The sequence below is a fragment of the Lemur catta genome, chromosome 2 (genome assembly GCF_020740605.2).
Source record: "Lemur catta isolate mLemCat1 chromosome 2, mLemCat1.pri, whole genome shotgun sequence".
Lineage (NCBI taxonomy): Eukaryota > Metazoa > Chordata > Mammalia > Primates > Lemuridae > Lemur > Lemur catta.
This window is the reverse complement of record NC_059129.1, coordinates 140,805,644-140,833,074: the sequence shown is the minus strand read 5'-3', so window position 1 is coordinate 140,833,074 and position 27,431 is coordinate 140,805,644. Positions and strand designations below refer to the sequence as shown.

General features: G+C 47.7%; 1 protein-coding gene across 1 annotated transcript in view; it reads right to left on the bottom strand.

Annotated features, from left to right (window-relative positions):
- Window positions 1-27,431, bottom strand: part of IGF2R (insulin like growth factor 2 receptor) — a 101,158-nt gene that overhangs the window by 29,650 nt on the left and 44,077 nt on the right. The window contains exons 10-29 of the mRNA XM_045544685.1: window positions 27,017-27,120; window positions 21,944-22,108; window positions 19,858-19,998; window positions 18,421-18,564; window positions 17,147-17,284; window positions 16,363-16,510; window positions 15,751-15,928; window positions 15,173-15,288; window positions 14,567-14,735; window positions 13,070-13,249; window positions 9,991-10,092; window positions 8,541-8,642; window positions 6,204-6,399; window positions 4,903-5,073; window positions 3,558-3,701; window positions 3,270-3,445; window positions 2,871-2,958; window positions 2,170-2,385; window positions 1,276-1,406; window positions 904-1,001 (exon numbers count right to left, since the gene is read on the bottom strand). Coding sequence (XP_045400641.1) covers window positions 904-1,001; window positions 1,276-1,406; window positions 2,170-2,385; window positions 2,871-2,958; window positions 3,270-3,445; window positions 3,558-3,701; window positions 4,903-5,073; window positions 6,204-6,399; window positions 8,541-8,642; window positions 9,991-10,092; window positions 13,070-13,249; window positions 14,567-14,735; window positions 15,173-15,288; window positions 15,751-15,928; window positions 16,363-16,510; window positions 17,147-17,284; window positions 18,421-18,564; window positions 19,858-19,998; window positions 21,944-22,108; window positions 27,017-27,120 — 2,907 coding nt within the window. The remainder of the gene's footprint in view (window positions 1-903; window positions 1,002-1,275; window positions 1,407-2,169; window positions 2,386-2,870; window positions 2,959-3,269; window positions 3,446-3,557; window positions 3,702-4,902; window positions 5,074-6,203; window positions 6,400-8,540; window positions 8,643-9,990; window positions 10,093-13,069; window positions 13,250-14,566; window positions 14,736-15,172; window positions 15,289-15,750; window positions 15,929-16,362; window positions 16,511-17,146; window positions 17,285-18,420; window positions 18,565-19,857; window positions 19,999-21,943; window positions 22,109-27,016; window positions 27,121-27,431) is intronic.

Here is a 27,431-nt window from a genome sequence, read left to right as displayed (position 1 = left end):
TAAATATGTATTAACTTTTAATGTAACCGATTACAAAAGTCTCCTTTCACTTAATTCTACTTTAAAAATTTGGTATAAAAATATTTTTAGAAAAAAAGTTTTGTGTATAAAGAAAATCAAAATTTTACTCCTTGTACATAAACGTCAGAAAACTGAAGGCAGCCTCCAAAGGTAGCAAGACAACAGCTAAGTGAACCAGGGCACCTGCTCAGAATAGTTCACGCCCACTGGAAACAGTATTATTACTAAAAGTATGACTTTACCTAAACATAAATTATTAAATGTATGCACTTACATACATTACTAAAACTTAAATTATGATTTCACCTAACACCAGATGACACAACAGGACAAAGGCTAGAAGGAAACACAGAAAGGACTGCTCTTCTCCCCAGGAAAGTACGTGGTGGCTGAGTGGTCACACACAGGACGGCTTATCACACATCACAACTGTCAGTGCATTCCTGCAAAATGCAGAACTGCAGAGCTACAAAACCAAAATCTCCAGGGACAGGCCCCGAGGTGCCTACCTGGTAAAGTTCCAAGAAAGACTCTATGGAAGAAGCTTCCACCCCATCTCGGGAGCCACACGTGGCGCCCGACCCAGGTCCCCCACTCACATGTGAGACCCACGCGTGCACGCAGCCTCCAGTGTTATGCTCCAGCCCCAGGCACTTCCCCACCCACTTTACATCTTAATGCAAAATAACCGCGGAATCTCAAAGCCGTGAGGGATCTGGGAGTTAACCTAACCCAACTCCTCACTTTAACATTAGGGAACTGAGGTGCAGGGAAACTGACTAATCTAATCCCCTGACCACTAATTATTAAAGCAAAATCATATCAAGGCAGTGTGTCCAGAAACATCAGCATATACATCAACATGCATATACATCAACTTACTTGAACGAACACTCTGTCAGGTCAAAAGGTGGGCAGGCATACTGCGTCCGCCACTCGAACAGGTAGGAACAATCTGAAGTCTCCTTTAGAAATACTGGCTAAAAACATTAAGATGGAGCATATGCATAAAACCGGGAATGTGAAACCAGTTAGTTTATACTTTTGAGTTTTAAGGATGAAAACAGTAAGGAATAATTATGTTCATTAAAATCTACACAAACTGATGAAAGTTCCAACACATTTTCCATAAGTAATGTATTTTAAACTAAATTAACCAGGAGATGCCATGATCTGACGGCAGATTCACTGTACACAGACGGCAGCGGCCTGAGGGAGGCAGAGACCCCACTCAGGACGGTTGCACACGCCCACCTTCTGGGTGCTGCGGTCGCAGTAGAAGAAGATGGTCGTGGAGCGCTGGTACACCTTATGGCACGTGTCCCCTCCAGTGTAGTTTATTTTCAACAACCCGTTTTCATAAGTCACCTTCTGAGTGAGGAGACCTATTCAAGAGGAAGCACATGAAACAAGGTTTGGTTCAGGGGGTCCCCAGGTTGCTGAGCTTATCATTAAGATGTGTCACGTCACACACCCTGAAGAGCAGGGGACAAAGTACCCCTGGCCTCCTGACACTGCACTACCTGTTCTTTGTCACATTATTACACTGCAGGAAGAATAAAACCAGGCCTCCCTGACCAAGGTTGCAAAGTGACAGCTAACCAGGGACACAATGACGTGCCAACGCTCCTCAGCCTGGGCAGCTAAGAGAACATCACCTCCTCTGCGACACCCGAGGCTGCCCATGTCCTCATCAGCAACTTCAACTCCATTTTAACAAGTTCTTAAATGTATTAAAATCTTGCCCAGCTGCCGAAATAGCATGAATGACCAGCAGTCTGCCCTGGAACTTCTACAGCCAAACCCCATAGGAAATGTATCCCCTCTGACTCAATTCTAGAAAGTACCATCTTAGAACACCCATTACTCACTAGTTTCGTGTGTCCTAATGTTGTAATAAAGAAAAGAAATGGGATCTTAGAGTCAGTAACTCGTATGGCTAAGTAAAAATAAAATGAACATATTCTCAACAAAATTCTCCAGTATGTATTCTGCGTAAGAAAAACAAGTGAAATCAGAAATATCGTTGATGTTGTTTTACCAGGATACTCATTCTTCCTACTCAAGAGAAATGCAATCTTCAGCACAGCATTTTAACATTTTAATTCCATTCTTTTGCAACAAAAGTTGAAGGAAAAACAATGGTACCTGCCACTCTCTGAAAGCCTTGCAGTCCTGGCTTCTCCTGACACGAGGAGACCACCTTAGACCTGTCGCCAGTGAGGCAGACCCCCGAGGAGAGCTTCCCGCAGACCCGGAAGTAATAGTTGTACTCGCCGGCGCGCACGATGGTGTCATTGAGGGCCAGGGGCTTCAGGTCATACAGGCTGCCGTGCCTTGGGTCCTTCACCTCGCAGTTGTCTCCTTCAAGAACACAGCAGGGAGGCGCTGGCAACCACACACACACTCACGCTTCCAGGCAAAAAGATCTACGGTTTTTAATCAGGTAAGGACTGTCTTCCAGTGGGTGTTAAAAACCATTTCCACATGATTTTATTTTGTTTATATATATTGCAACTTATCAGGCAAATAGCGTTCTAGAAAAGCCCCGGTTCCAGGATAAAGTCCCACTTCCTCAAACAAAACAAAACCAAACCCCACATTAGTGTTTTCAAGTGGGAGAAGTCAAAAACACATTAATCCGGTACACGAGGAAAATGTTACTGGTAAAATTAGCAATGTGCTAGAGTATAAAAAACTCAAGGATAAGAACCTACCCACCCTCTAAAAGGCATTTCATAATCCCACCCGTGGCCATTATCACAGGGTTTCATACCTAGGACGTTGCTCAGAACGTCTACAGCCTTCAACATTTGCAAAGACTCAGTACAGGGCACCCCAGGTCTCACCTTCCACTCTGACAACGGGACAGGCTTCCACCGTTCTCCAGACAAACACGTACTCGCAGTCATCCAGGAGCTGGAACGTCGGGGAGCCCTGTAACATGAACCGACAGCTTGCTTCCTTTCCCCTTCATTTTTTTAAAAAATTAATCAAATGATAGACACAATTAATATCTAATCTTTAACTTCCATGAGCAAAACATATAGCATTTCTTAAACACCTAGGACCTGGGGACTAATACCTTCTAGTCAAATCCTAGGGATGGCCAGAAATCCACAAAAAACACAGGCAAGTTTTCAGTAGGACAGGAGATTCAGAGATTAAAGGAACATGGGAAATGGGACGGAACATGGGAAATGGGACAGCCCATAGACAAAATACACATTGTTGATGTGAACACGCACTGATATCTGAGCACACTCAAACGTGATCCTGGTGGAGAAGCGCTGGGTCCCACACTTGTCGCCGTTGACATACACGATGGTCAGGGATCCATTCGCCGCAACCTGAGGACTGATCTGTACCACACCCAAGTTCCAGCTGTTGGCTTCTGATACTAGGCAAGAGCCCACCGCACTGCCTGCAAGAACAGGAGACATGGTTTTAGGGTGAGGAACATAAGGGAAGGGAGGATGGCCTTAAGTCAAAAACAGTATGAACAGATGTAAATCAAGAGACCGCACAGAACTCACCGTGGCAGTCGGGGATGTAAGGCAGGGGACTGCAAACGCTCAAGTAGAAAGTCCTCTTTTTCCCATCAGCTGAGGTGTCGACGGCAGTCCACGGCTTCCGGACTGAGCTCAGGCCACTCAGGTCATACTCGTTTCCAGCCGAGTCTGGAACACAAGAGAAACCTGCTGGAAAACTCTGCCTTCTCGTTAGTCTGCGGGACCACCTCTCACCCTGAGTAAGGACTGCCGGGGCGTGAGCCTGACATTCCTCACTGAGAGAGAAGGACTGTGCAGGAGGCAGCAAGGCTTTGCCTACAGAACACACACACCCTCGGCCCTCACAACTGCCATTCACGGCCAGGTGGTGGCGCGCACCCGTAGTCCCAGCTACTTGAGAGGCTGAGGCAGCAGGATTGCTTGAAGCCCAGGAGTTTGAGGCCAGCCTGGGCAATACGGCAAGACCCTATCTCTTAAAATACAAACAAAATCCTGCCCTTTGCAAGGAAGCCCCCCTGCCATGGAGGTGGCAGGGCCAACCCACAGAGGTCAGGCACCCTGGGGACACCGCTCAGCTTCCAAGGCATGGCTTATGGTGTTCTAATGCCCATTTCTTTCTTTCTTGCTCAAATAAGCAGCTCTGCCATGTGCATTTAATTTTTTTTTCCTGTGGTATATGTAGACCATGGAGTACTACTCAGCTATAAGAAACAATGGTGATATAGCACCTCTTGTGTTTTCCTGGAAAGAGTTGGAACCCATTCTACTGAGTGAAGTATCCCAAGAATGGAAAAATAAGCACCACATGTACTCACCATCAGATTGGTTTCACTGATCATCACCTAAGAGCACATTTAGGAATAACCCTGATCGGGTGTCGGGCAGATGTGGGGGGGAGGGGATGGGTGTATACATACAAAATGAGTGCGATGCGCACTGTCTAGGGGATGGACACGTTTGAAGCTCTGACTTGGGGGGATGGGGGGGCAAGGGCAATATATGTAACCTAAACTTTTGTACCCCCACAATACGCTGAAATAATAAAAAAAAATTTAAAAAATTAAAAATTAAAAAAAAAAAGAAATATTTTTTTTTCCTCTGAGTTTTCTTCTCTGTTCTTAAGCAGCAACTGATCCCAAATCATAGCTTATAACTATTGACTGTATGTCCAGATTCTCTTCCAGAAAAACATTACAACTCTAGGCATCATCCAAAGAAAATATGTAACACCAACATCATGCTGCCTCTAAAATAAAACATACACACACACATACACACGTGCACACATACATATAGACACGCCTTCATGGACATTCACACACACACTCGCTTTTGATAAGCCCATTAGTTCTTAGACCTCACTGCCTACCGGTGACTTGGCAATCCACTGGGGAAGGAACACAGGCCAATGCAGTTTCAATTTCAAAGAAAGTGTCCCGGATCCCTCGTCCAGAGTCGATGTCTTGATGCAGGAATTTAGCGGTCCCTGGGTAAACGTCATCATTGCAAATAAAGCGGATGATAAAAGCATCCGAGGTACCTGTGGAGCAAGAAGGCCTGATTTTAAGAAGCAGAACAGTGTTCTCGACGCAGCCCATCAACACAGCGTGGCACCAGGATGACACCACGGCAGGCACAAGCTTCACAGCCATTCACTGACTCAATGGCATCACGGTGGCGGGTCTGTGTCAAGGGACCTGGATTGAACACAAAGTGGCCACAGTCGTTGCGACAGTGACCTATGTCAGGATGGGTTTATACCATGAGCCTAATGTCTAGTCGTTCTCACTCTTGTAGAAAATATTCAAATTCTACATCAGTTTATCAATACAAACATCAGAAAACAATCTAACTCTCATTTACTGGTTAATTCAACAATTACTAAGTCTCTACTCCCTACAGCAGTGAAAGAAAGGGAAGAAAACCCCTGCCCTGGGATGTGCTGGTTACAGGGGTACAAGCATGAAGGCTCAGGAGGGGAGGGCAGGCTTCGGTCATTCCAGAAACAGGGAGGCCAGCAGGACCGAGCAGGAAGAGCAGGGGCGGCCACGTCAGAGAGCTGTCATGGGCGTCCCACAGCCACCATGAGAGCACTGGCTTGTCCTCTAGGTGAGACATGGAGCCACCAGAAGGCTCCGAGCTGAGAAGTGACATGACCTAATGTTTTAAAAATATCACTGACTGCTGCGTTGAGTATAGACTACAGCAGCCCCTCTTTATCTGTGGGAGACACAGTTCAAGACCCTCAGTGGGTGCCTAAAATCGTAACCCCTATATACACTATGTTTCTTTGTACACATACATATCTGTGATTAAGTTTAATTTATAAATTAAGCATAGCAAGAAATTAACAATAATAATAAAATAGAAAGATTTTAACAATATATTGTAATACAACGTGAACGTGGTCTCTCTCACTGTCTCTCAAAATATCTTAGTATTTTCAGACACGTTTGACCTCGGAAAGCAAAACCACAGATAACAGGGGACTCCTATGTTCTGTGAGGACAAAAGCAGGAAGACCGACGAGGAGGCTCCTGAGCAGGGTGGGCGGCACAGGCCACAGCGGGGGAGAACTGACACTGCATCCTCAAGAAGGGGGACAGTCTGTCAGGCACAGAACCAGCAGGGCCCCTGTTAGCTGCAAAAACAACGTGGCTGTGAACTCACCTTTGGTGGCAGAAAGAGGCCCTTTGTAGGTGAGAGTTATGAAGCCCTCCGTGGACAACTGGAGGCTTTTCTCGAATCCCACTGGCCTTTCCGGCCTCAGGTCCTTTAGGTCTTCCGTCTCGGTGTCCCCCTCACAGCCAGAAGCAGGTTTCCCATCGACGGTCCCACACACTGGCATCGTGCCGCAGACATTGAACTGCAGGCCAGACAGCGAGAAGCAAACGAACTTAGGCTGTGTGACTTGCCATAGACAAAACCCCTAGTGACTCAAATTCCCACTGGGTTACCATTTATTAGTCACTTACCAACCTTCCCACATGTGGACAGCTGAGTCCCAAAGTTAGTACATATAGTAAAAATCAAAGTCCAAATAGCAACACCCATAAATTGGCCCTAAGGTGCAGTGTACATCATTTTATTTATATAGCCCTGTATCTACAAATGCATAAAATAAGGTACCATATATAATACAGGGAATATACAAAAGCCATAATTTTGTGATATTTTTAATTACAAAAAGTACATATAATTGAAGTCATGTTAATCACAAGTAAATATAAAATGATGCTCTTATATTTCTTGAACATGTTGATACCATTCTATTAAAAAGCAGTTACATTTGCTGTAGTTGTGAAAATGAAGTAGAACACGCTCCTTGGTATGAAGTAGAGTATACTCTTTGGAATGAAGATACAAAAGGACAGACTTCTGTTCAGTGTTGATGGACACTGAATACACAGGCTACCTACAGAAAGTGTTTTTCTTAAAGACCAAAGTTTCCCACCTAAGAAATGGCCAATGAGGACTAGAGCCCACCAAGTGCTCTTGCTGCTGCACAGGCTTCGTCCAGGGGTCCCGATCACAGAAAGGCAGATTCCCTTTCCTTCCTTCAAGATCTTTCTTGCACATTAAAAACAGCGCTGAGGGGCGCCTGGGCTGTGCCCTGCACGGATCTGCACCCCACTGCAATCGGGGTGTTCAGGCATGCTTAGACACGTCCCACCTGGCAGTTCCAGCAGCATGGGGAGGCTGAGCCCAACAGGATGGAGCAGGGGGAATGTGGGGGCTCTGCCTGAAATGCCAAGCAACACGATGGCCGGGCCCCCACACCTGGGACCCGAGACCCCTTCCCATCAACTCTGTTTCTACTTTTGTTATCCTGAGTCAGTCTCTATTGTCTACAATATACTACCTCCTAACTGTCCTGCTAGTGGACAAAGCAGAGCCTCCCTGACCTGTTTCTGGCATGTTCTGTGGGGTTCATGGTCATCTCTCCTAGCATGTTCTCTACAGGGTTCAGGGAGGTTTCTGCCCGCCTCTCACGACCTGTTATGCACCTGTCATATACACTTGTTATACAGCAACCTACTGTAAACCAAGCTCTGTAGTCACTACTTGGTAAATCAAACCGTACTAGTATTAACTTTAACACAGAGGCCGTTTTCGAACACATTATGAAATGGAAAGATCCCTGTAAGAAGACGCTAGAGGGCTGTGGGGAAGGGGACAGAGCCCAAGTCCTGCGAAGGCACAGGTCCTGCTCCGGGGTTCTCTTGGCTGTGGGACAAGCTGTATGTTCCTTTGCAAGAGGTATTTTACCTACAAAGTTCTCTTCTGCATTTAAATCTTTACAAGACTTTCTCATCCCAGCTTCCTGTTTTCAAAGCTTTTATTCCAATGTGGATTTTGTTACAAGCATTTAAACAAATCAAAATCAAGATTTTTAAAAAGCTTTCTCTTTCTAGCGGTGCTTCGTTTGTAACAGAATGGCATTAATTTGGAGGTTTTCTATCTCAACAGCTCCAGACATGCCACCAGAGCTGTTTAGGAAAGAAGTGCTGTCAGAAGATTCTAGAACACAGCCATCCAGGTCATTTCCCTTTTACAGGGTAATATAATTACCAATTCCTCTTGACTAGAGGTTCTCAAGCCTCAGTGAGCATCAGAACCACCTAGAATGCTGGCTGAACAAGAGTTTCTGACACGTGAGGTCCAGGGTGGGGCCCAAGAACCTGTATTTCTAACAAGTTCCCAGGTGACACTGATGCTCCTGGCTCTGGGGACAGCTGCTCTACACACAGCAACAGATCAGGAATAACTTATTATTCAACGAATAACAGTCTTCATATCAAATGAAACTGTACCAGGACGGTGGTGACAGTTTTACATCATTTCCCCCTTAATCTGGGCTTCTCTCCTCCTAAAGTGAGAGATGCTGTCACAGTGCTCTGGGCAATTCCTGAGGACACCTGCGTCCCCAGTCACCAGCTGCAGGTGACTTTAATGCTCTCTCTCCCAGTCTCAAAGCAAAATGGAAATTCATTGTATCACTCTTACCACAAAAGTCTTCCCAATGGCTAAGAGCACGTATCCTTGGGAACTGTTTAGTGGGCTCAGATTAAACACAAATCCAGTGTTGGGGTCCCTTATAGAGCAAGCCTACAGGAAACAAAAAGGGGAAAAAGAGACACATTCAAAGCAATTCCACAGGAGCACGACAAACACAAAGCACCGCCAGAGCCCACACGTATGTACTTCACAAAACAGTGTTTCCCCATTTATTTTAAAAACCCGTCAGAAACGTAGCCCTCCACGTACTGAATAGCCTCTTCAAACACAGCACCTCAAGAAAACCAAGTGTAATACCTGACTCAGATATTAAATTTACCTGAATTTTTCTCACCTCATAAGGCTTCAGATCTAAGGGGAACGTGGTGAGAAAGTGGGTGGGAAAGTGAGGCCCCTAAGAAGACAAACATCTTTAGAAATCTCATTTTCTGTCTCAGTTATTCACTTAAGGGTAATGATGGGTAACAAAATATGATCAGGTAACTCTCAAACGATTCCTTCTCCTCTTCTCGGTGTACTTAATTCTGCCCTGGGCCTCCCGTGTCCACTGAATGCAGGGAGGGGGCAGTGGCCACAGCCCACCAGCACTGTCCACAGCAGGGTGCCGGGCATCCTGCCATCCTGCCCTCCCCGGGCACTTACGAGGCCAGGACCCCGTGCTGGGTCACTCCTGTGCATAACCCACGCTTTGCTGCCAAAGAGCTTGCAGCCTAGCGGGAGGGAGACGGGCAGGGAAACACATTCCACCACGGGGAAATACCCGGTACTGTGAAAGCAACTCGCCACCCCGGGGAGGTCAGAGAGAGCATCACAGAGCAGTGTAGGGCCACGCTCTGCGGGGGCATCCCGTGGGGGAGGGAGTGGACCCAGGCCGAGAGCAGGAGGAACTGGAGCTGCAGCAGGCACCCGGCTGAGGTAGAGGAGACACTGGGCAACATGCCCGAATCATAGCACCGCGAGCCTCAGCTGGCACATTAACACCTACGGGCTCTATGCTCTAGGCAGGATCATATGAAAAAACACAGGCCTTACCCTATAGACAGGATCACAGTTAAACCCCCGGGCCTTACCTCTTGGTGACGGGCACTGAAGTGGTTTAGCTGTGGAGTACCCCATCAACTACTCAGACACTGTGGTGCTACAGAACCCCCCCCTCCTGAGTCCACCAGATGCCACTGCCACAAGGAAGGGACATGGTACGGAAAAGAAAGGAATCCACAGTGAGGAGGCGGATGGGGGGTGTAAAACTGAGGGACCCAGTTCTTATCCCAGGATCTACCTGGGAGTGGGGGCGGGGGCAGGAATGCAGGATGACCCCCAGCCACCTGCTCTCAACACAGAGGGGACAGTGATGCAGTAACTGAGTCAGAAAGCAGGGGCAGGGCTCAGCTCAGGGCTGGGACACCTGGGTGGAGAGGCCAGGTGAGAACACACGAACCTGCTCAGTATCTGTCGTCGTCTGAACAGGACAGGCAGCCTCCGTATTCCACAGGAAACTGACCACACACTCCCAGTTGAGAGAAAAGATGGGATGGCTGTTCTGAAAGGTCAAATCCAGGGAAGAGTCAATATAGTAACACGGAACTTGATCTAACCAGAAGAATGCTGGTCTGGTAGATAAAAACAGCTCAAATCTACTGCATGTTTACTATGGGTCCATCAATAAGCTGGGCATTTAATGTGCACTATCACCTACTGTTCCCATCATCCTGCAGAGGAGATATATACCTCATGCTTGGATGCTAAGAATGCAGAGATCATGCTGGCAGTGAATGGTAGCATTGGGACCCAAACCCAGGTCTGAGGCCAAGTCCATGCTGTTGAGAAACACTCTACACCAAAAGTTGGATGCAGGAAGCCAGAGGCAAAAGGCGACAGCACGTTTGATTTCACTGACGTTGGCTAAGAATTAGGCAAATCTGACTGTGACGTCAGAGGTCAGGACAGGTGCTGAGAAGTGACAGGAGAGAACAGGAGGACATCTGGGTGGTGCTCACGTTCTCTTCCTTGATGGATGTTCTGGCTGTACAGCTGTGTTCAATTTGTGAAAACTCACCTGGCTGTTATTAGGTTGCAATTTGTACACCCTTCCGTGTATGTGCTTCAATCACAAGTTTGCCCCAAACGTGCCACATCCCCTTTCTGTGCGAGCACCATGCCCACGATGGTGACGGCAGCTCACACAGTGGAGTGTGCACCGTGCACCAGGCGCTGCACTAGTTCTGCTAGCGTTTCTCAGCTGACGTCACCGTGACCCCCCAACCAGGTCCCACAGGCACCCACAACTGCAGATGAGGAAGCAGGCACAGAGAAGCTTAGACCCCTGCCAGGGCCACAGGCTAAGGAACGATGCTCCTCTGACCTGAGCCCACACCCTTCCCACCAAGGCTCTCTAACCTGAAGGCCCCACCACCTCCCAGCTTCAGCAAATGCTTTCCAGTAAAACAAAAACGCACCAGCTCCTTCCACCTGACAGCGTGCTTGTGAGGAAAGTTCTGAGACTTAGAAACTCTGAGCATGTGCCTCTTTACTCACTCAGTGAGTCTATTTCCTGGATCCACACTGGCCACTAGGCCAGTAAGAGACCGCCAGCATGGAGGGGCTCTGGCCAGCCCACCGAGGCTGCACAGAGGGCCATCATGTCCTCTGCATCACCTTTCATGTCAGAGGGCTGAAAACTCTGCCTGTGGATCGTGCCAATGCCACCATTTTTTGAACAAACGACTATGAAGTGGCATAAAGCTCAGCTGCACATGTGCCTGCTTCTCTTTTCATAAATATTCATGACTCCTCCTGCAGCTTGTTAAATACTACCTTCGGCCACCCCACTCACCATAAATTCCTGTCCCTTTACCCCTCCCTCGAAGGGCTTGCTCTCGGCTTCTGCCCAAGACTACAGCCCCTGTGAAAAATGAAGCTCCCCTTTCCAAATGCATGAACCTCGTGACTCTCCAGTGCACAAGAGAGCTCTTTTTGAACTCTGAAGAAAGCATCTCCTAGAGAAAATAGTATGTGAGCAATGACGAAGAGAACCCGGGGGGCTGCAGGCTGCTGTCATGGGAGTGACTCAGTCGCTCACTTGAGCCACCCCGGAGGAGGCTGCCACCAGCCCTTAGCCAGTGCCCTGTGAAGGACTCAGCTGCTAAGGAGTATGACTTCCGGTATCTCCACTCTGGATTCACCTGACCATCTGGCAATTTCCCAAAACCATAGGACCCTGGTATAAACCAAAACTCCAGGTGATAAAGCAATTGGTTTCGAGACAATAAAAAAAGTTCTGGAAAGGGATACAGGTGATGGATGCACAACACCATAAACATGCTTAATGTATTTAAGCCAAATATGGTCAAAATGATGAACTTTATGTGATACATATTTTACCACAATTTAAAATGAGAAGCAACTGAGACTGTACAGAATGAGCCCAAAGTATTTGTATGTCGTTTTCTCCACTGTTCAGCCCTGGCTAAGGAACTCAGAGCCAACTGCGATCCCAATCACTGCCTCGACTTCTCAGCCTGTTTCTTATTCCTGTTTTATTCCATATTTCACACACATCCTTCCTTGTCCACCCATGGCCACAGCTACACAAAGCCTCAGCTTCCTCATCTATGGACTCTGGGGTTTGAACTGTTGGGGCTCAGAAAGTGATACCCCCAAAGACTGGCGCTCTGCCAGGCTGAGAGACCTTAGACGCTGCCTTGAGGTCCTTTTGACCCTGCCTTGCTCCTTCCCCAGACCCCAACCACAGGGAGGGGCTCCCTCTGGAATTTCCTCATCCAACCAAGAAAGCTTCTTTGAGAAAAAAACACAATTACCTTCCATCCCCTTCCTGAAACCTCATTTCATTGAGAGATTTTTTATTACTGCTTCAATCTCACTGCTTGTTATCGGTCTGTTTAGGATTTCTCTCTCTTCCTGACTCAGGCTTGGGAGGTTGTGTGTTTCCAGGAATTTATCCATTTCCTCTACATTTTCTAGTTGCATGTGTAGAGGTTTTTATAGTTTTCGCAGATTATACTTTGTATTTCAGTGGTATCAGTTGTAATGTCTCCTGTTTGCCTATTAATCTGCCTTTTGTCAGTTGGTTTTCAACAAACCTTCAGAGGGCAGAGGGGAAGTTCTCCCTTGGCCCCTGCAGGACCAAACCGTCTCTAAGACCCTGCTCCACTGCCGTGATCCTCAGATCATCAACTCAGAGAACTAAGAAAAGACAGCGTCTACACAATGCAAAGAAAAAATCCACATCTACGGAGCACCAAACAGTGTACAGCACGCTGGAGGCTCTAACTCCACAGTGGAAGATGAGGCTTGCACTTCAGAAGTCACAGCCACAGAAGTACCATGAATGCGCTCCCTGCCTGCTCACATTTAGACCACACGCTGACAGTAAGCAGAACTAAGACCAGCACAGCTCCTCTACCCACCCCAGGTGCATTCACTGCTGTTAAGAGACACATCAGGTGGTGCCCAATCAGAAAAGAACCCAAAGCGGTGGGCCAGGAGCAGCGCCCTACCAGGCTGCCGCGGGAACAGACGAGGTGGATCCTCGTGGTGTAGGTGGTCAGTCTGCCATCGCTGGTGGTGCAGGCGGAGCCATTCACGTACTCCAGGAGAAGGCTGCCACTGTCCTCGATCACAGGGCCTGTCCTTGCCATTCCCAGGTTACTGATGGAGACTGCTTCAGCAAAGGAATCCTGCAACAAAACTGTCTTGTTAGTCTCTTCCCTCTGAAGAGAAAACAACTGACTTTTTCATTACTAACAGTTGATTCATCATTCATGGTAGTTTCATTCTATAAAGTTGCAGCAAACAATAAATTATCAAATACTAAACAATTGCTCCTAAGGGAATTAGGTAATATATATATACACACACAGCTCATGTAGGTTATCATCCTGAATCCTAAAAACAACTCATGCTGACAGATTCTAGTTCCTTTATTCTACAAAATAGGAAAAAAGGTTCAGAAGTGTTAAATGACTCACCTGAGGCTGCCCCACCAACCAGTGCCAGTGCAGAGATTCAGACCCTGTCCCACTGGCCCCAGAGGCAGAGCTCCACCCGCCCTGCACTGCCTCGCCCTCTCCTTCCTCTGGCCACCTCGGTGTGAGGCCGAAACAAGAGGGCAGAGCGTGGCCTTGTTCAACCTCAACTAGGGAGGTGTATGTCAGGCTGCTACGCACACCCAGGAATGACTAAGAAAGTGCTCTGTGTACTGATTTTGGGGTTATAAATGTTAGCAAGTAGGCACATTCACAGATATGGATTCTGCAAGTGACGAGGACTGGCTGTACTTTGAGGTCATTGCTCCAATTAAGAACACACACTTGCGCACAGGTACACACAACCGGAAGCTCAATTCTTAACCACCAGAGTCATCTCACCACCTTCCTTTAAAAAACCTCCAAGCTGCCATTAATATATGCCAGGAAAAGTACATTCCTGACATGCTATTTTTACAGAAGCCAACTTCCAGAGCACACAGACATCCTTATTTTAAGATTTACCGTGTACAACGACCACGAGGCAACGTGCAAGGTCCCTGAAGTGACTGCATCGACCCAGTGAGGATGCACAGCTCAGCAGCTGGAGTGGGAACTCACATGGGCATCTAGTCCATCCAGGGCAATTCACCCAAACCAGTTTTTTTCCCCCTAATTAATCCAGAAGCAAGAGCTTTTTGGAAGCAAAATCTCTTTTTTACAGATGTCTGCTGAAGCCCTCAAAGACACTTTTGGATTCAAGCTAGAGACAGCCATTAAGCACTTCTTCACCCTTTAAATGATCAAAGGTCCCCAAAACCACAGCATTTTCTGTTTCTTAAATTTTAAATCTGAACCATGATTTGAACATGACACACATCTGCTCGGGAGGCAGACTAGTTCACAGAGAGTCCGGCTTTGCCGGACCAGCCAGGCCTGCATTGGTCTGGCGTCCCAGAATACCCACCTCCACCCGCCAAGCCGTGCACTTAGGAGGGAAAACGAGACCAGCAGGGCAGACAGACTCACTTGATCCTTTTCATATTTCATCTGGCATGCCGACGCGTACCGGTCACAGCCCGGCACCGGATTCAGAGGCCGACACACGTTGATGTAGTACTTCCTCCAGGTGACGTGTTCCCCCGAGGTGTCCATGGCGTACCAGTTTCCTCCACGACCGCCTTCAGATTTTGCTAGCCTAAAATTTCAAAGGAAAATGTATACTTTTAAGAGCTTATACATTTCAGTCTGAAAATGTATTTCGAAGTAGTTAGAGAAATGAAGATATCAGAAGAAACATGCTCTACCCATCAAACTACAAGAGTCTGGCTCACCTGACTCAAGACACCATGATCACACTTCACCTTCACTATACTCAGCATGCAGCGGCCCTAAACCCGTTCCCCATGCTTCTGTACTGACAGTCACTGGTTTAAATGACAAAGCTGAAGACTAAGGCTTTGCTGTGGCGAAAACCAGCTGATGCAACCAGACCACTATTAGAATTCATTCTGCTTAAAGCACCCCATCTTGGCCCTGCACCCCTATCACCAGTTTAGCCACACGCTCCCCAGTTCCACCTACCCCCCAGCATCTGCACTGGACCAGGGACTAGAGCAGCTGCCCCTGCCTCACCTGGAAAGATCGTACTGCTCCAGTGTGGAGGGGTCGGTCACCACACACTCCAGGGGCTCCTCCGGGCAGGCGTAACTGGTGTACCACCGGAAGTTGTAGGTAGAGTTGTCCTCTTCCTAAGTGTGTGACAGGAGAGATTTGAGGGCACACAACTAGAAACAGACACGCTACACAAAGCCAGCATTCAAAACGTGACAAGGGCATTGTTTTAAACAAAAACCATAGGAAAGAAAGCTTACTTTGCCCATCTCTTTTCATTTTACTGAAAAGAAGATTGCCTAGTAATAAATTAAGACGGAAATTTAGCCCCTGTTAAGTGGGGATAAAGGATGATTTCTGATGCTTTTGCATGTTTTGTACCCAAAACTGACAGTCTTGTGGGCTATCACTGAGGTGTCCAGTCCACTAAATAAACAGCTTAAAAAGCAAACACCGCCTCTGTGCCCTGGCGAATCTAAAAGGACTAATTATGGTGATGATTTGGCCAGGAACCCAGAGTAGTACAGCTCTGCGTCTAAATAAAGGGTCCACAAGAGGCTTGCCTATCCCCAGGGACTGCTACAGGGAACGATTCCTACCTGATACTCAGGGAAGCCTACTCCAGCATCTCGATCGCAGAGAAAAGTGATCAGGGTGGATCGTGGTGTGTGCCTTTCATTATTGTAGGGCGTGCCATCCTTGTAGTTCAGCTGGATCATCCCATCGTAATATGAGAGCTTAGTATTACTCAGTCCCAAGTTCCAAGTCTTCTTATCACTAAAACAAACACGAATTTCTCTCACAAAGCCCCAGTGAGCAGGGGCATCCCGAGGCTGGTGGGCAGCGTGCGGGGCTGCCAGGGCCAGGCAGGGGTGCAGACCACAGGAGCCCTGCTCTCTAAGTGCAGGGGGGGAGCGCCGCCCACCCCACCAGGACCCAAATCTGCTCTCAGAGAAGTCTGTGCACCTAGCAGCTGAAAATCACAAGACGCACAGAAGGAAGGGTTTAGTAAATCCACGCTTCTTTCCCAAGCATGCGGCTTGCTCCTTTGCTGGGAAATTAATGTCCTAGCAGCTTTTAGGCCAGGCTTTATCAGCATTTAAATGCTTATCATAAAGCAATGGCATTAGAAGAGAACACGTCTATTCCTGAATAAAATACCCGTTCACACAAATCTCTAACGCTAAACCCGTAACTGAAAAGCTACTTGCCTTCTGGCCACCTGACAGGCCCCCGAGCCGGGCTGACAGGAGCCCGCCGACACTGCACCACAGACGTTTATGTAAAAGTCATACTTCCGTGTCTCAACTTTATAGGCACCGCTTTTCTTTGTGAGGGGTGACAAATCAAAAGAAAACCCTAAGTGAGAATAAAAACAATAAAAGTAGGTAAGGTCAGTCAGAACACGGTCAAAAGGGCAACCTCGCCCCACAGTCTCAAAGAGCAGTTCTTCCCAAGGCTTCCTGCTGGCAGGAAAGCGCATAGCAAGCAGGAAGACACTTTCCCCTTCTGGGCCACCAGAGCCACAATCGCCACTGTTTCCCTTGGAGGCGGATCCAACACTGTCAGTCCCTGTTACTGCATTAGCCTAAAACCCTATGCAAAACCTGTAACTGCTAGTCTAATAAGCAACCTGCACGTTGCACGTAGGATGACCACAATATAATGGCCTTCTTGTAAAGTCTCCCTAAGGTAGGTTTCTTGGCTAGAATTCACGCAACAAGCCTTTTCAAAAATGAGTTATTCCCTTGTGTTCTTAAGGTTTTGCATGATCTCGGCTGTGATCTCGGAGCAAACCTACTTCAACAATGATCAAGATAGCATTTTCAATATCTCAAATAAGCCCCAAGCATCAGACTTTCAGAATTTTGGTCAAACAGCATTAATAAAATTCTAATGCAGGTTATCTCGAAAGACATTCACGGATAATGTTTAGAAAAACACCAAGTGGTTGCAAGCCACACTAAACCACGGAGGTGCTGCCCAGACACGCACCTGCCTGGGAGTCGAAGACCGTGCAGTTTTCTCCTTCCGTCTTAGACAGCACGCAGGCAGCAGCCGTGTGCCACTCGAACTCATAGAAGCAGCCACTGTCCCCTGAAGTTCTGAACACTGGAGCGCTTTCTAGATCACCTGTCCGTGGGGGAAAAGAATCACTACTCCATTAGTTCCTAAAGATCTCACTTCATTCTTATTCTCTTAAACATAGACTTGGAAGTGGCAGCGGGAAATGAAGTACAACACACCAAGGGCCAAAAATGGTCCTACAAATACCAGATGGTGCCACTTGTCTGTGGAGACAGACAGTGGAATGGTGCGCCAGGGGGGGCAGCGAGGAGTTAGTGTTTAATGGGGGCTGAGTTTCAGTTTGGGAAGATAAAAAATTTCTGCAGATGGATGGTGGTGGTGGGCGCACAACGTGACTGAGAGAAAGCCCTTAACATCACTGAACTAGTGGCATTAAAAACAGTTATGATGGTAAATTTTATGTGTATTTTATCACCATTTTTTAAAATAGTAAATTTTACTTTACGTTATGTTTTACCCTGATTAAAAAAGCAAAAAAGGCATGTTCCTAGCCTTTGACCTTCTCCAACAGCTGGGAACTTATCCAAAGGAAACATTGCAACGAGACGGAGAGAGGGGATATGTAATAGCACAATACCAACACTGGAAACACATTATTAATACAACAATAGGGAAAACATTTAAAAATAGTAAAACCACACCACATCGACAAGGAAGTCTCTAGAAATTATAAATAGAACGCTGAAACATAGAAGAACATTCACAAAATACCACATTTTGAGGAACATTAAAATGTGTGAATATACAAAAATTTTGACTCAGTAATAACAACATATATGTAAAACACAAGAAATGAAAATTAACATTTTGTTTAAATGATGAGATCATGAGCAACATTTTAAAATGATTTATGATTTTTTCCCCTTTTGGAGGAAGTTAAGCAACCCACACAACTGACCCCGTATCACTCCTAAGGAAGAGGATGCCGTGCTGAGACTCGCGTCTCCCTTTGACCATCTGGTTTCTCCATTTCTGGATTGGTTTCGGATGGGACATGGGGGAAAAATCCAACTGATGCATCTCTTATCACCAAAGAGTCTAGAACCTAAAATGCTTAGCACCACCCCTTGTTGGCTGATCGCCGTGCAGCGGCCAATGAGGAACACAGAAATGAAGACTGAAGGACACCTCTGGCAAGAGCCTGTAAAAGATTTCATCTTTTTTTCTTTTTAAATTTTTACCTGGCTTGCACACAAGTGTGATATTAGTTCTTATTTTCTTGCCATCACCACAATCGTCACCATCTGAATAAGAGAGTTGAATGTTTCCTTTCTCTTTTGTGGGAGAAGAAATAAACTTTCCCAGATTTTTACTTCCATTCTTATCTGGAAAAGAGAAAGTAAGAAAAAAAACCAGAAGATGAGGTTAAAAATGATCATGACACAGACAAAGATGGGGGGGGGAAAAACTCAGCCCAAACCCAGCCACGGCCCCTTCTCCAGCCACCTGGCTCACTGGGACAGGCAGTAGATTTTCTTCTTTTTACTATTATTTTTGTAGAGATGAGCTCTCACTATGTTGCCCAGGCTGATCTCGAACTCCTGGACTCAAGCGATCCTCCTGCCTTGGCCTCCTAGATTGCTGGGATTACAGGTGTGAGCCACCCTGCCTGGCTCAATAGGTTTTCTTGCATGACACATTTGGGCAGTAACAGCCACACTGGAGCCTCCAAGGCCATCTGTAGGCCTAGCAGGAAAGTGCCCTGAATGACACACAATGTCCACCAAGGGCACAAGAGACAAACGGCCTGCAGGTGCACCATCACCATTTGTAAAATCACACTATCCCCCATTTTCGGGACCTCAGCTACCCCAGGACACAGAGTCTTGAAAGCACAGCCGAGGGGTCAGTTTGTCTCATGACCAAAGCAGTGACTAACTAAACCTGTTCAGCAGCCCAAGTAGGTGGCCACTGACTTCTTGGTTCAGTTGATTGTTACTATGAAGTGTTAAAACTCGGTCACATACTCCTGCTTTTAAAGACACACCACCAATTCTGAATATCTGGATAATTCCTAAAATCCAACCAACGCTCACAATTCCTTACTGAATATTTATAGTAGATTCTCATTACTCTCATCACCTGCATTTCCAAGGTGAGTCTTAAATGAAAAACAACTAATGTGCTAAATATCTGTATCAAACCGAGAAGTCTCTGCATGACAGCTATTAGGACCAAAACAATCACAGCAAAAGGAACCTAAGCACTCTTTTACAAGGTTACAACTGAGATTCCACTTCTCTTAAGGCGTAACTTTTGAACAATTCCAGGCAGTCAAGTTTAAAAAATCAAAATGGGCTTTACACAAGTACTGACAATGTTATTCTTCAGGTCACAAACTGCAAAGATAATAAAGTATTTTCCAACATGGTTCTTTCTACTACCAGTTATGGCTTTAGCCAAAGTCAGGAGGCTTTGGCCAACCTCAGGATTTCAGAGTGCCTCACGCAGTTACTGACATTTAAGTCATTAAAAAAAAATTTTACCACCCTTTATACGCTGAACCCAGAAAGAGGAGGCTTAGATAAACCGCAGGAGGACTTCCTAACTCATCCAAGCCGAATGCAGCACGCCTTGGGAAAAGCGTCACCCAGATCTTCCCGCTGGGCACAACTCACCCACTGCGCACACGGCCGCATCCTCAGGACAGCCTCTCGCCTTGCCTTCCCGCAGCACTCTGTGGCAGATATTAATGAAAAAATGCTGCTTTTCTGTTTCCGTCTGGCTGCCATCCACCGCTTCCCAATTCTGTTCCGGTTCTGTGACCAAAAAAAAAAAAAGTTTCTTTTAGTCAAAGGCAATGACGATTTCTCCGTGAGTCACACCTAAACTGTGATTAAGCCAAAGGTCAAGTGTCCAAAGCTCCCCAGGCATTTGGTCACTCAATCCCAAGCACGGATCCGGATCTGAGCAGGCTGAAGGTACAGAAACTCGCTGAGATTCTCCGGTTTCTCGTTTAGTGTGATGGAAACAAACTATGCCCCAACACTCCTTCAGAAAACCCGTCTCAACCGGGGGTGGAAAATTAAACAGCACAGTTCTCCCAGGCCCCACCATATAAAATTGGAACCTAAAAACCAAATCAGGAAGCCAGCCCATGTCTTGGGACCTGGCAGGAAGGCCAGCCACCGACATCGTGCCCAGCTTCAACCTCTGTGAAGGCCGATTCGGCTAAAAGAGACCCACAGCTCGCACACGTACACAGACAGAGTGCAGGACACGATGCTCGGTACCATGGAAGATAAACAAGATCCGCCGGGCCACTGAGCTCACAGGCCAAAGTGAACAGATGCTGACCGAAACCCTGCAAGGGGTGAGGGGCACACGCTGAGTGCTGGGCCATAGCAGGCGGTGGAGTGGCCACAGAGCAAAGCATCCCATAAACAAATAGCCACCAAAGTAGTAAACCAGAATTGTGTGAAAACGGACATAAAGACATAAAAATACATGTTCTCATGTGAAAATACTCCTTTGCAGGTTCGGACTGGGGCTTGGAAGCCAAAAACACCAAACCCCAGCAGTGGCGAGGCAACACTCACGGAGAGCTGTACTCTGACATGAACGGCCTACAAGAAACCACACAAGACTGTGAATGTAAACACAGACCCGCCTAAACACTGGGAGTCTGGGTTGGCATGGACTTTTTTAGGCAGCAGGAAAAGGTTTTGTCTTCTACCTCAGTGCTTCCTCAGGGCTGGGGCCATCTACATGCAAACACTACACAATACTCCAGATTCCTAGAGAACCAGAGCCAGGTCAGAAGTCTCTGAGTGAGTAAATGTATCTCTGAGTCCCTCCACAGGTCCTAGGTTGTGTCTTGTGCACAGTGACGTTTCAAAAAGAAAAGCTGCCTGATGGGCTCTAGTACGACCATCAGCCCACTGTCAGCGCTCGGGCTGCAGGACCACCTGCTCAAGCAAACACGGTGGGACGCGGCAGCACCAGCCCTTGAGGGTCTCTGAGTCTGACGCTAGACAGAGTTCTTTGCACTGCACGGAAAACCAATTTCTTCATCAGCACACACCACAGCGCCAAGGCACTTCCCCAAGACAGAGCACTTATAGCAGACCTCCCGTGTTCAAGGCCAGAGGAAGCTCACACACCACAGAAGAGAGATTCCTCTTTCTAGCGTTGTACTTTCCAAACCAGATAGGACTCAGGAGACACAAGCAACAATCCTGTCACAGCTGGTAATTACGTGACTTCTCTGAGTGGCAATTACACGAGGCAGGTCATTCTCTCCACCTCAGGGATGACCTCACCTTACGGAGGCAACTGGCCTCTCTACACACCTAGTTCCAGGGCTGCCAAAAGGGTAGAACCACAAATCCCCCCGGAAGGTGGGTTATCCCTGTCAGAAGTTCCCATTCTTCCAGAAGGCTGATGTTAAGAATCGAAATTTAAAAAATAAAAAATAAAAGCTTCTAAACACAAAGCACAAGGCCTGCCACACAGTAGGCACTGAGGTAGCTTTCGCTCAACTATGGCAAGACTGGCCCAGGGTAACACAACTAGAAGATGGGAGTGCCGGCCGCGGGGCAGGTGTTTCAGCTCCCAGGGCAACGCTCTTCTACCGATTCATGCAGCCCCGTGTAAAGGGGCTGTACCCCAACCAAAGAAAACAGAACAGCATCTCCAAAAGCATCCACCGGGAAACGTCCCATGGACGCACCGACGGAGGCCCCACGGCGAGGAGAGCGCTACCTGAGTGGCGGGCCAGCGCGGACAGGTCGTAGCGCTTTTCCCCGTCGGTGGCACCGCAGAGGAGGTCTTCCTTCTCTTTGACACAAGCGTATTTCGTGTCCCACGTGAAGAAGTAGGTGCAGTCGACCTCTCCGGTGAACACGGGAGACCCTCTGCCATCGTTACCTGTGCAGTTCAAGAGGAAAAAATAAAACCCTATTATGTGACCAGAACCAAGGAATGTCTAAGGAGCAAGGGAAGAAACAGTCAACAGGACCAATGCCAATTGTCCTGTCAAAAAATTCAAGTCCAGATTTCTCAGAAGCCCTTGGGGTCAGAGACTAGAAAGGCTTGCATTATGTTTCAGGTGCTTAAACGTAAGCCCTCGCAAGCAGGCCTGCGTGCTTTTCATCTTGGTAGAGCGGTGTCAGGAGCTTGATAGGAAGCTGTTTACAATGCGCCCCATGATGAGAGGAGCACGCATGAGGGAACGTGCAGGCGGCCAGCAGACTCTGGGTCAGCTGCCAGCAGGATGGTGGACCTCTCCGGGCGAGGACAGGGACTCAGAGGGGAGGGCAAAGACCGGGGCTCTAGTTCCAAGAGTGCTGCTGACTTAATGATGTGACCCTGAGCAAGACAAGATCCCTGGGACTCTCCCTAAGGTGGAAGCAAAAAAGCAGAGAACGCATACAGTCGCTCCCACTGACGCGTGCCAAGATCCCACACCAGCCCCACAATGTCGGCACACCTCCAAATGGCATAGGCATTCTTGTGGCTCCGTCAGGGCATCTGTCTGTAATGCCCTCCTCAAATCCAGCCTCTTCCTCCTGCCCCCACCCCCTCCCATGAGCCCCACAGACGTCCCATCCGTTGGCTGAACGGCACAGCTCCTGTCTGAAAAGCGGCTCTTCATGGGCTGCTTGCCCATCCCACAGAGCCCGGGATTCGGCAGACTCTGCGGACTTCCCCCTGCTGGAAATCCCATCTCCTCGCCTTTCCAGGCCGGTGGGCCTCGGGCACAAAGCTCCCTTTTCCACCCCGTTGATGATTTAAGAATCCTTGTCTGGACCTCCCACGTGATTGGCCTCCTCAAGGTTTGGTGTCCTGAGTTGTTAAATGTTCTAAGGAAAAAGGAAGACCTTGTATTAAGAGCAAATGGTATTTCAACTGTAATTGCTACTACATCTTTAATATTATAATCATTGTAATTAAAATGCCAGCAACAGCAGCTGATCTATACCAAGCACAACCTGAGCCAGGCACTAAGCTAAGCATCTCAGCTGCACAAGGGCTGGCTGCGGGGAAACAGGCTCTGCTTTGAGAACTTTATTACAGATACAGCCATGTGCTACGTGACACTGACGCTTCAATGACAGGCCATATACACGATGTCGGTCCCGTAAGATTGTAATACTGTATTTTCCCTGTACCTTTTCTAAGTTTAGCTAAGTTTAGACACTCAATACTCACCATTGTATTCCAACTGCCTATAGCATTCGGTACAGTCACGTGCTGTACAGGTTTGTAGCCTAAGGACAGGCTACATCATACAGCCCAGGTGAGCAGCAGGCTCTGCCATCTAGGCTTAGGTATGAGACACTCCACCATGTCCACTCGATGACAAAATCACTGTATAACATATTTCATCCTCAAAACCCTACGGCACAGGTACAATTTTAGCCCCATTTCTTAGACTTAGGGTGGCTAACTAACTTGCCTGTGGTTTCACAACTAAAAAGTAGAGGATCTGGGAATCAAACGCAGATGGTCTAGCCTCGGGCAACTCGTAACCACGAGGCAAAACCTCCTACTCCACTGTGGGGGTTTTTTCTATTTTTCTTTTTTTTTTTCCCCTTTGTTTTTGATTGGTTGGTTTTGTTCTGAGTAAGTACTTCAAACTATGTGCTTTAAGAAGAGTGACTTCCACCTCCCTTTCCCAGGCCCAGTGGACAACTAGAGCCCGCCACCCCCGCTGGGCCCGTGCTGCCCTGTGGTGGAGTAACTCAGTACTCATTTATCTAGTTTAAGAGTAGTTTAATCCTACTGGATTCCTGTTTCACTATTGGGAAAAGATTAGTGTTTCTGCAAACTTGAAATAGTCACTGTGTTTTTCTTTCACCAGATAAATTTGAATTATTCACAATTAAATAATACTATGAACGGTCCTACCCCACTTTGGAGCTGGTTTTGCATCTGAGACTTACTAATGATCTGCAGGCAGAAACAACCATTGGTATGCATCTTACGTGTACTCTTTCCTCAAAAGATTTTAGCAGAATAAGAAGCTACACTCCCCTCTACCAAAGGGGCTTTGCCTCCAGAAATCACAATTCCTGGGGCCTGTGGTTTCTCTCTGTCCGTCAACAGCACCAGCGTCAGCCCTGCACAATCTCTCCCTCACTCACACAGTCCCCGAGGCTCCAGCCTGGCTCCCCAGGCTCCAGCTTATTCTGCAGCACACCCCTTTCCTACGTGGCCCAGTCCAGCCAAGGGGGAGGGGAGATTTCTGATGGAACCAAGGAGCTCTCTGCCTAAGGAGCTGGTGACAGCACTCCTCCTCCATTACTGTGGCAAAGACAATGCCACCTATTCCCAAAACCCTCCCAACAAAACACCTAACATCTCTCTACCCAGGCTCCTTGTTACAATCATAATGAAAACAGCCTAGTAAAACACTGGGTTTTTGATATTAGGGTATCATTGTTCATTATGTGAAGTACAGTAATGGTATTGGATTTACATAAAGAAATTGTTCTTTTTTGGCATCGGGTGGGGTGATATGATCCAGCAACGATATATGGTTTACAAGAAACAAATTTAGCCAAACATTAACAGCTGTTAGAGTGGTGGCATTTTCACTGTAATGTCTTTCTACTTGTATGTTTGAAAATTTTTATAATAAAAGAGAACAAACCAGTGTGGGGGTGCTTGCAGCATTTTCAAGCATTGCTCATTTGGGCTTTAGCTTTCTGGGCACAACTCTGCAATGTCCACACCTCTCCCCTGGAGTCCGCTGCTACATGCCCTTCTCATATCCTCCTGGTCCACTTGGATCGTTACTCTATTTTCCCAGCATCCCCAGATGAGATCAGCACACTCTCAAAGTCCTCAGCCAAGTCATTAGTAAAAACCCCTGAACAGAACAGGGCCAGAGGAGGTCACAAGGCCGGAGGGAGACTCGGACCACAGCAGGGCGGCCCGAGCCAGCAGGGGTCCCAGAGAGCCAGCTTGGGGGGATACAGAAACCAGAACCAAGCACGGGTGCCTGAGGGTTGGGGACATGGAAAACAAAGCAGGCTGCATTTCCCAGGGACAGGGGACCCAGAGCAGGAGAGGTGAGATTCAGAATTCAGACGTGGTCTCCTAAAAGTAGGCCGAGACCAAGACGACAGGAGGATGGAGAACCTGAGTGGGGCAGGGAGCGTTCAAACTGCACAGATGTATCCAAAGGCCACCCTGGTTTGTCTCACTCACAAATCAGATGCATGTCACACGCCTGCTGCAAATCCATGGAACTTCACTCTGATTTGCAGACAGAGTCCAGCTCTTCTGCAGGACAAACATGCAGCCTCTGACCTGCTTGCAGGTCCTACCTTTGAGCACCTCGAGTCCAGGTGCCCACAGCTCCGCCACGCACCTGGCTCACTTCCGTGCACCCTGTGACTCGGGCAGCACCCCCTCCTCACTTAACTGCCTAATCCTCGTAGGCAGCCCAGACCCCGGCCCAGCCTGCCCTCGGTGCCCCTCCTGGTAAAGGGCAGGGATGACGACACCAAGCAGTGGCTCTATTTCAGCACACACGGTCCTGGGCTTCAATCATCATGTTCCTTTTTACTGTCTGTTTCTAGTCTGTGAACACCTGGAACACTGTCACAGGCACCCTCAGGCCTCGCAGGCCCTAAGCAAATAGGTACTGAACGAATGTGTGTACCGTGCAAGTGGCGAAAAGGGCCAGCAAACACATCCCAGCAGAACAGCGGAGTCCACGTGCAGAAGCAAGGGCAGCAATGGCGGATCCTGTGAATGGCGGCACCCTGGTGGAGCAGGCGCACAGTTGGCAGTGACTGGAGCGCCTTCCCAGCTGCATCACCCTGGGCCCGATCCTTGCTTGCTTGCGAGGGAGTTTATCAGAGCCTGAGGCTGTGATAGCACAAGCACCTGACGTCTCCCCCACTGCGTTTCCCCCACTGAGCCAGGGGAGCTTCAGGAGCGCAGATCCTACGGTGAGTCACGTAGGAGCCTGCTCCCTCCCTGACCGAACCATCTACAGCTCTGCCACAGAAACTCACAAAACAAACAGAAGGAAGGGCCCGAAATACCCTCAGGGGTGGGGCAGCCATGTGTACTTGGGCTGGTTGTACACAGAGGGGCCTGGGGGCTGGAAACCAGGCCGAGCTCTGTGCAGTGGCTGGTGGGCCTGCAGGGGTGCCTGGGGTCACAGGCTGGGGGTCACCAGATAGGATGGGTCTCTGGGTCTCTGATGATGATGGAATCCCATCACCTCTCTACAGATGCAACTGTGTCTAAAATCTTCATGATACAGATACCATCACAGCTTTTTGAAATGCCAGTGCCTTAGTGACTCAAGGATGATTCTTTTAATCACTTAAAGAAAGCCAGGCCACCTTCAGCTTAAATGTGCTCAGTGACATCCTGCAATTCCCAGATCCAAACTCTACCACAGGGCTACCATTTGTAAAAAGGTTATCTTGATACTCATTACATAAAAGAAGGGGCCACCCGTTGGAAGCTGGTGAGCCAACCCACCTCTGCTGGACCCATTCTTGCTTGAGTATGCACCAAAATTCAACACCGAAACTCTTTCCCAGCAAGCTCAGTGCTGGGCCCATTCCCAAAACAAACACAGAGAGCAGAGGAAAATGGAAACAGGATGTGTGTGTCCCTGGGGGCCGGGGGAGGGGGGGGGTTACTCTAGCAGAAAAAACAGTCTTGGGACTAGAGGTAGCCAGTCTCACGAAGGACATCTGACTTTTCCATTCAGTGTTCCACTTCCAAGAACATACGCACGTGCATGTGCACACACACACATCCATCAATGCAAATGGTAGGGACTGCACCCCAGCACTTACTTACCGGCAGTCTTATTGCACTCAAAGTTTATGACACTCATCCGCTGAAAGCCTGAGCTGCATTCGTCGCCTCCAAAATATAACAAGGTGAGGTCTCCATCAGAATATCTAGATTTTTGTGACAATAATACAAACGTGTTTGGTAGAACCAAGAAATAAATTTTAATTTTTTTAAAAAGTCTGCATTAAGCCTTTTGCATACCGTCAACAAATCACTACTGACATAAAACAGCAAGCTCTCTAGCCAGCTGGGGAAGAAAATGTCTAAAGGAAATGAGTTCCAAATGTATGGGCTTGCCATCTTCTTGCTTCAAAGCAGTAACTGGCTGGAAGAAAATGCTGAAAGTTTTTCTGTGGGCATGAGCACTTCTCGTGCTTTCAATTTTAGATTTTTTACAAAATAAATAATGCCCAAGAAT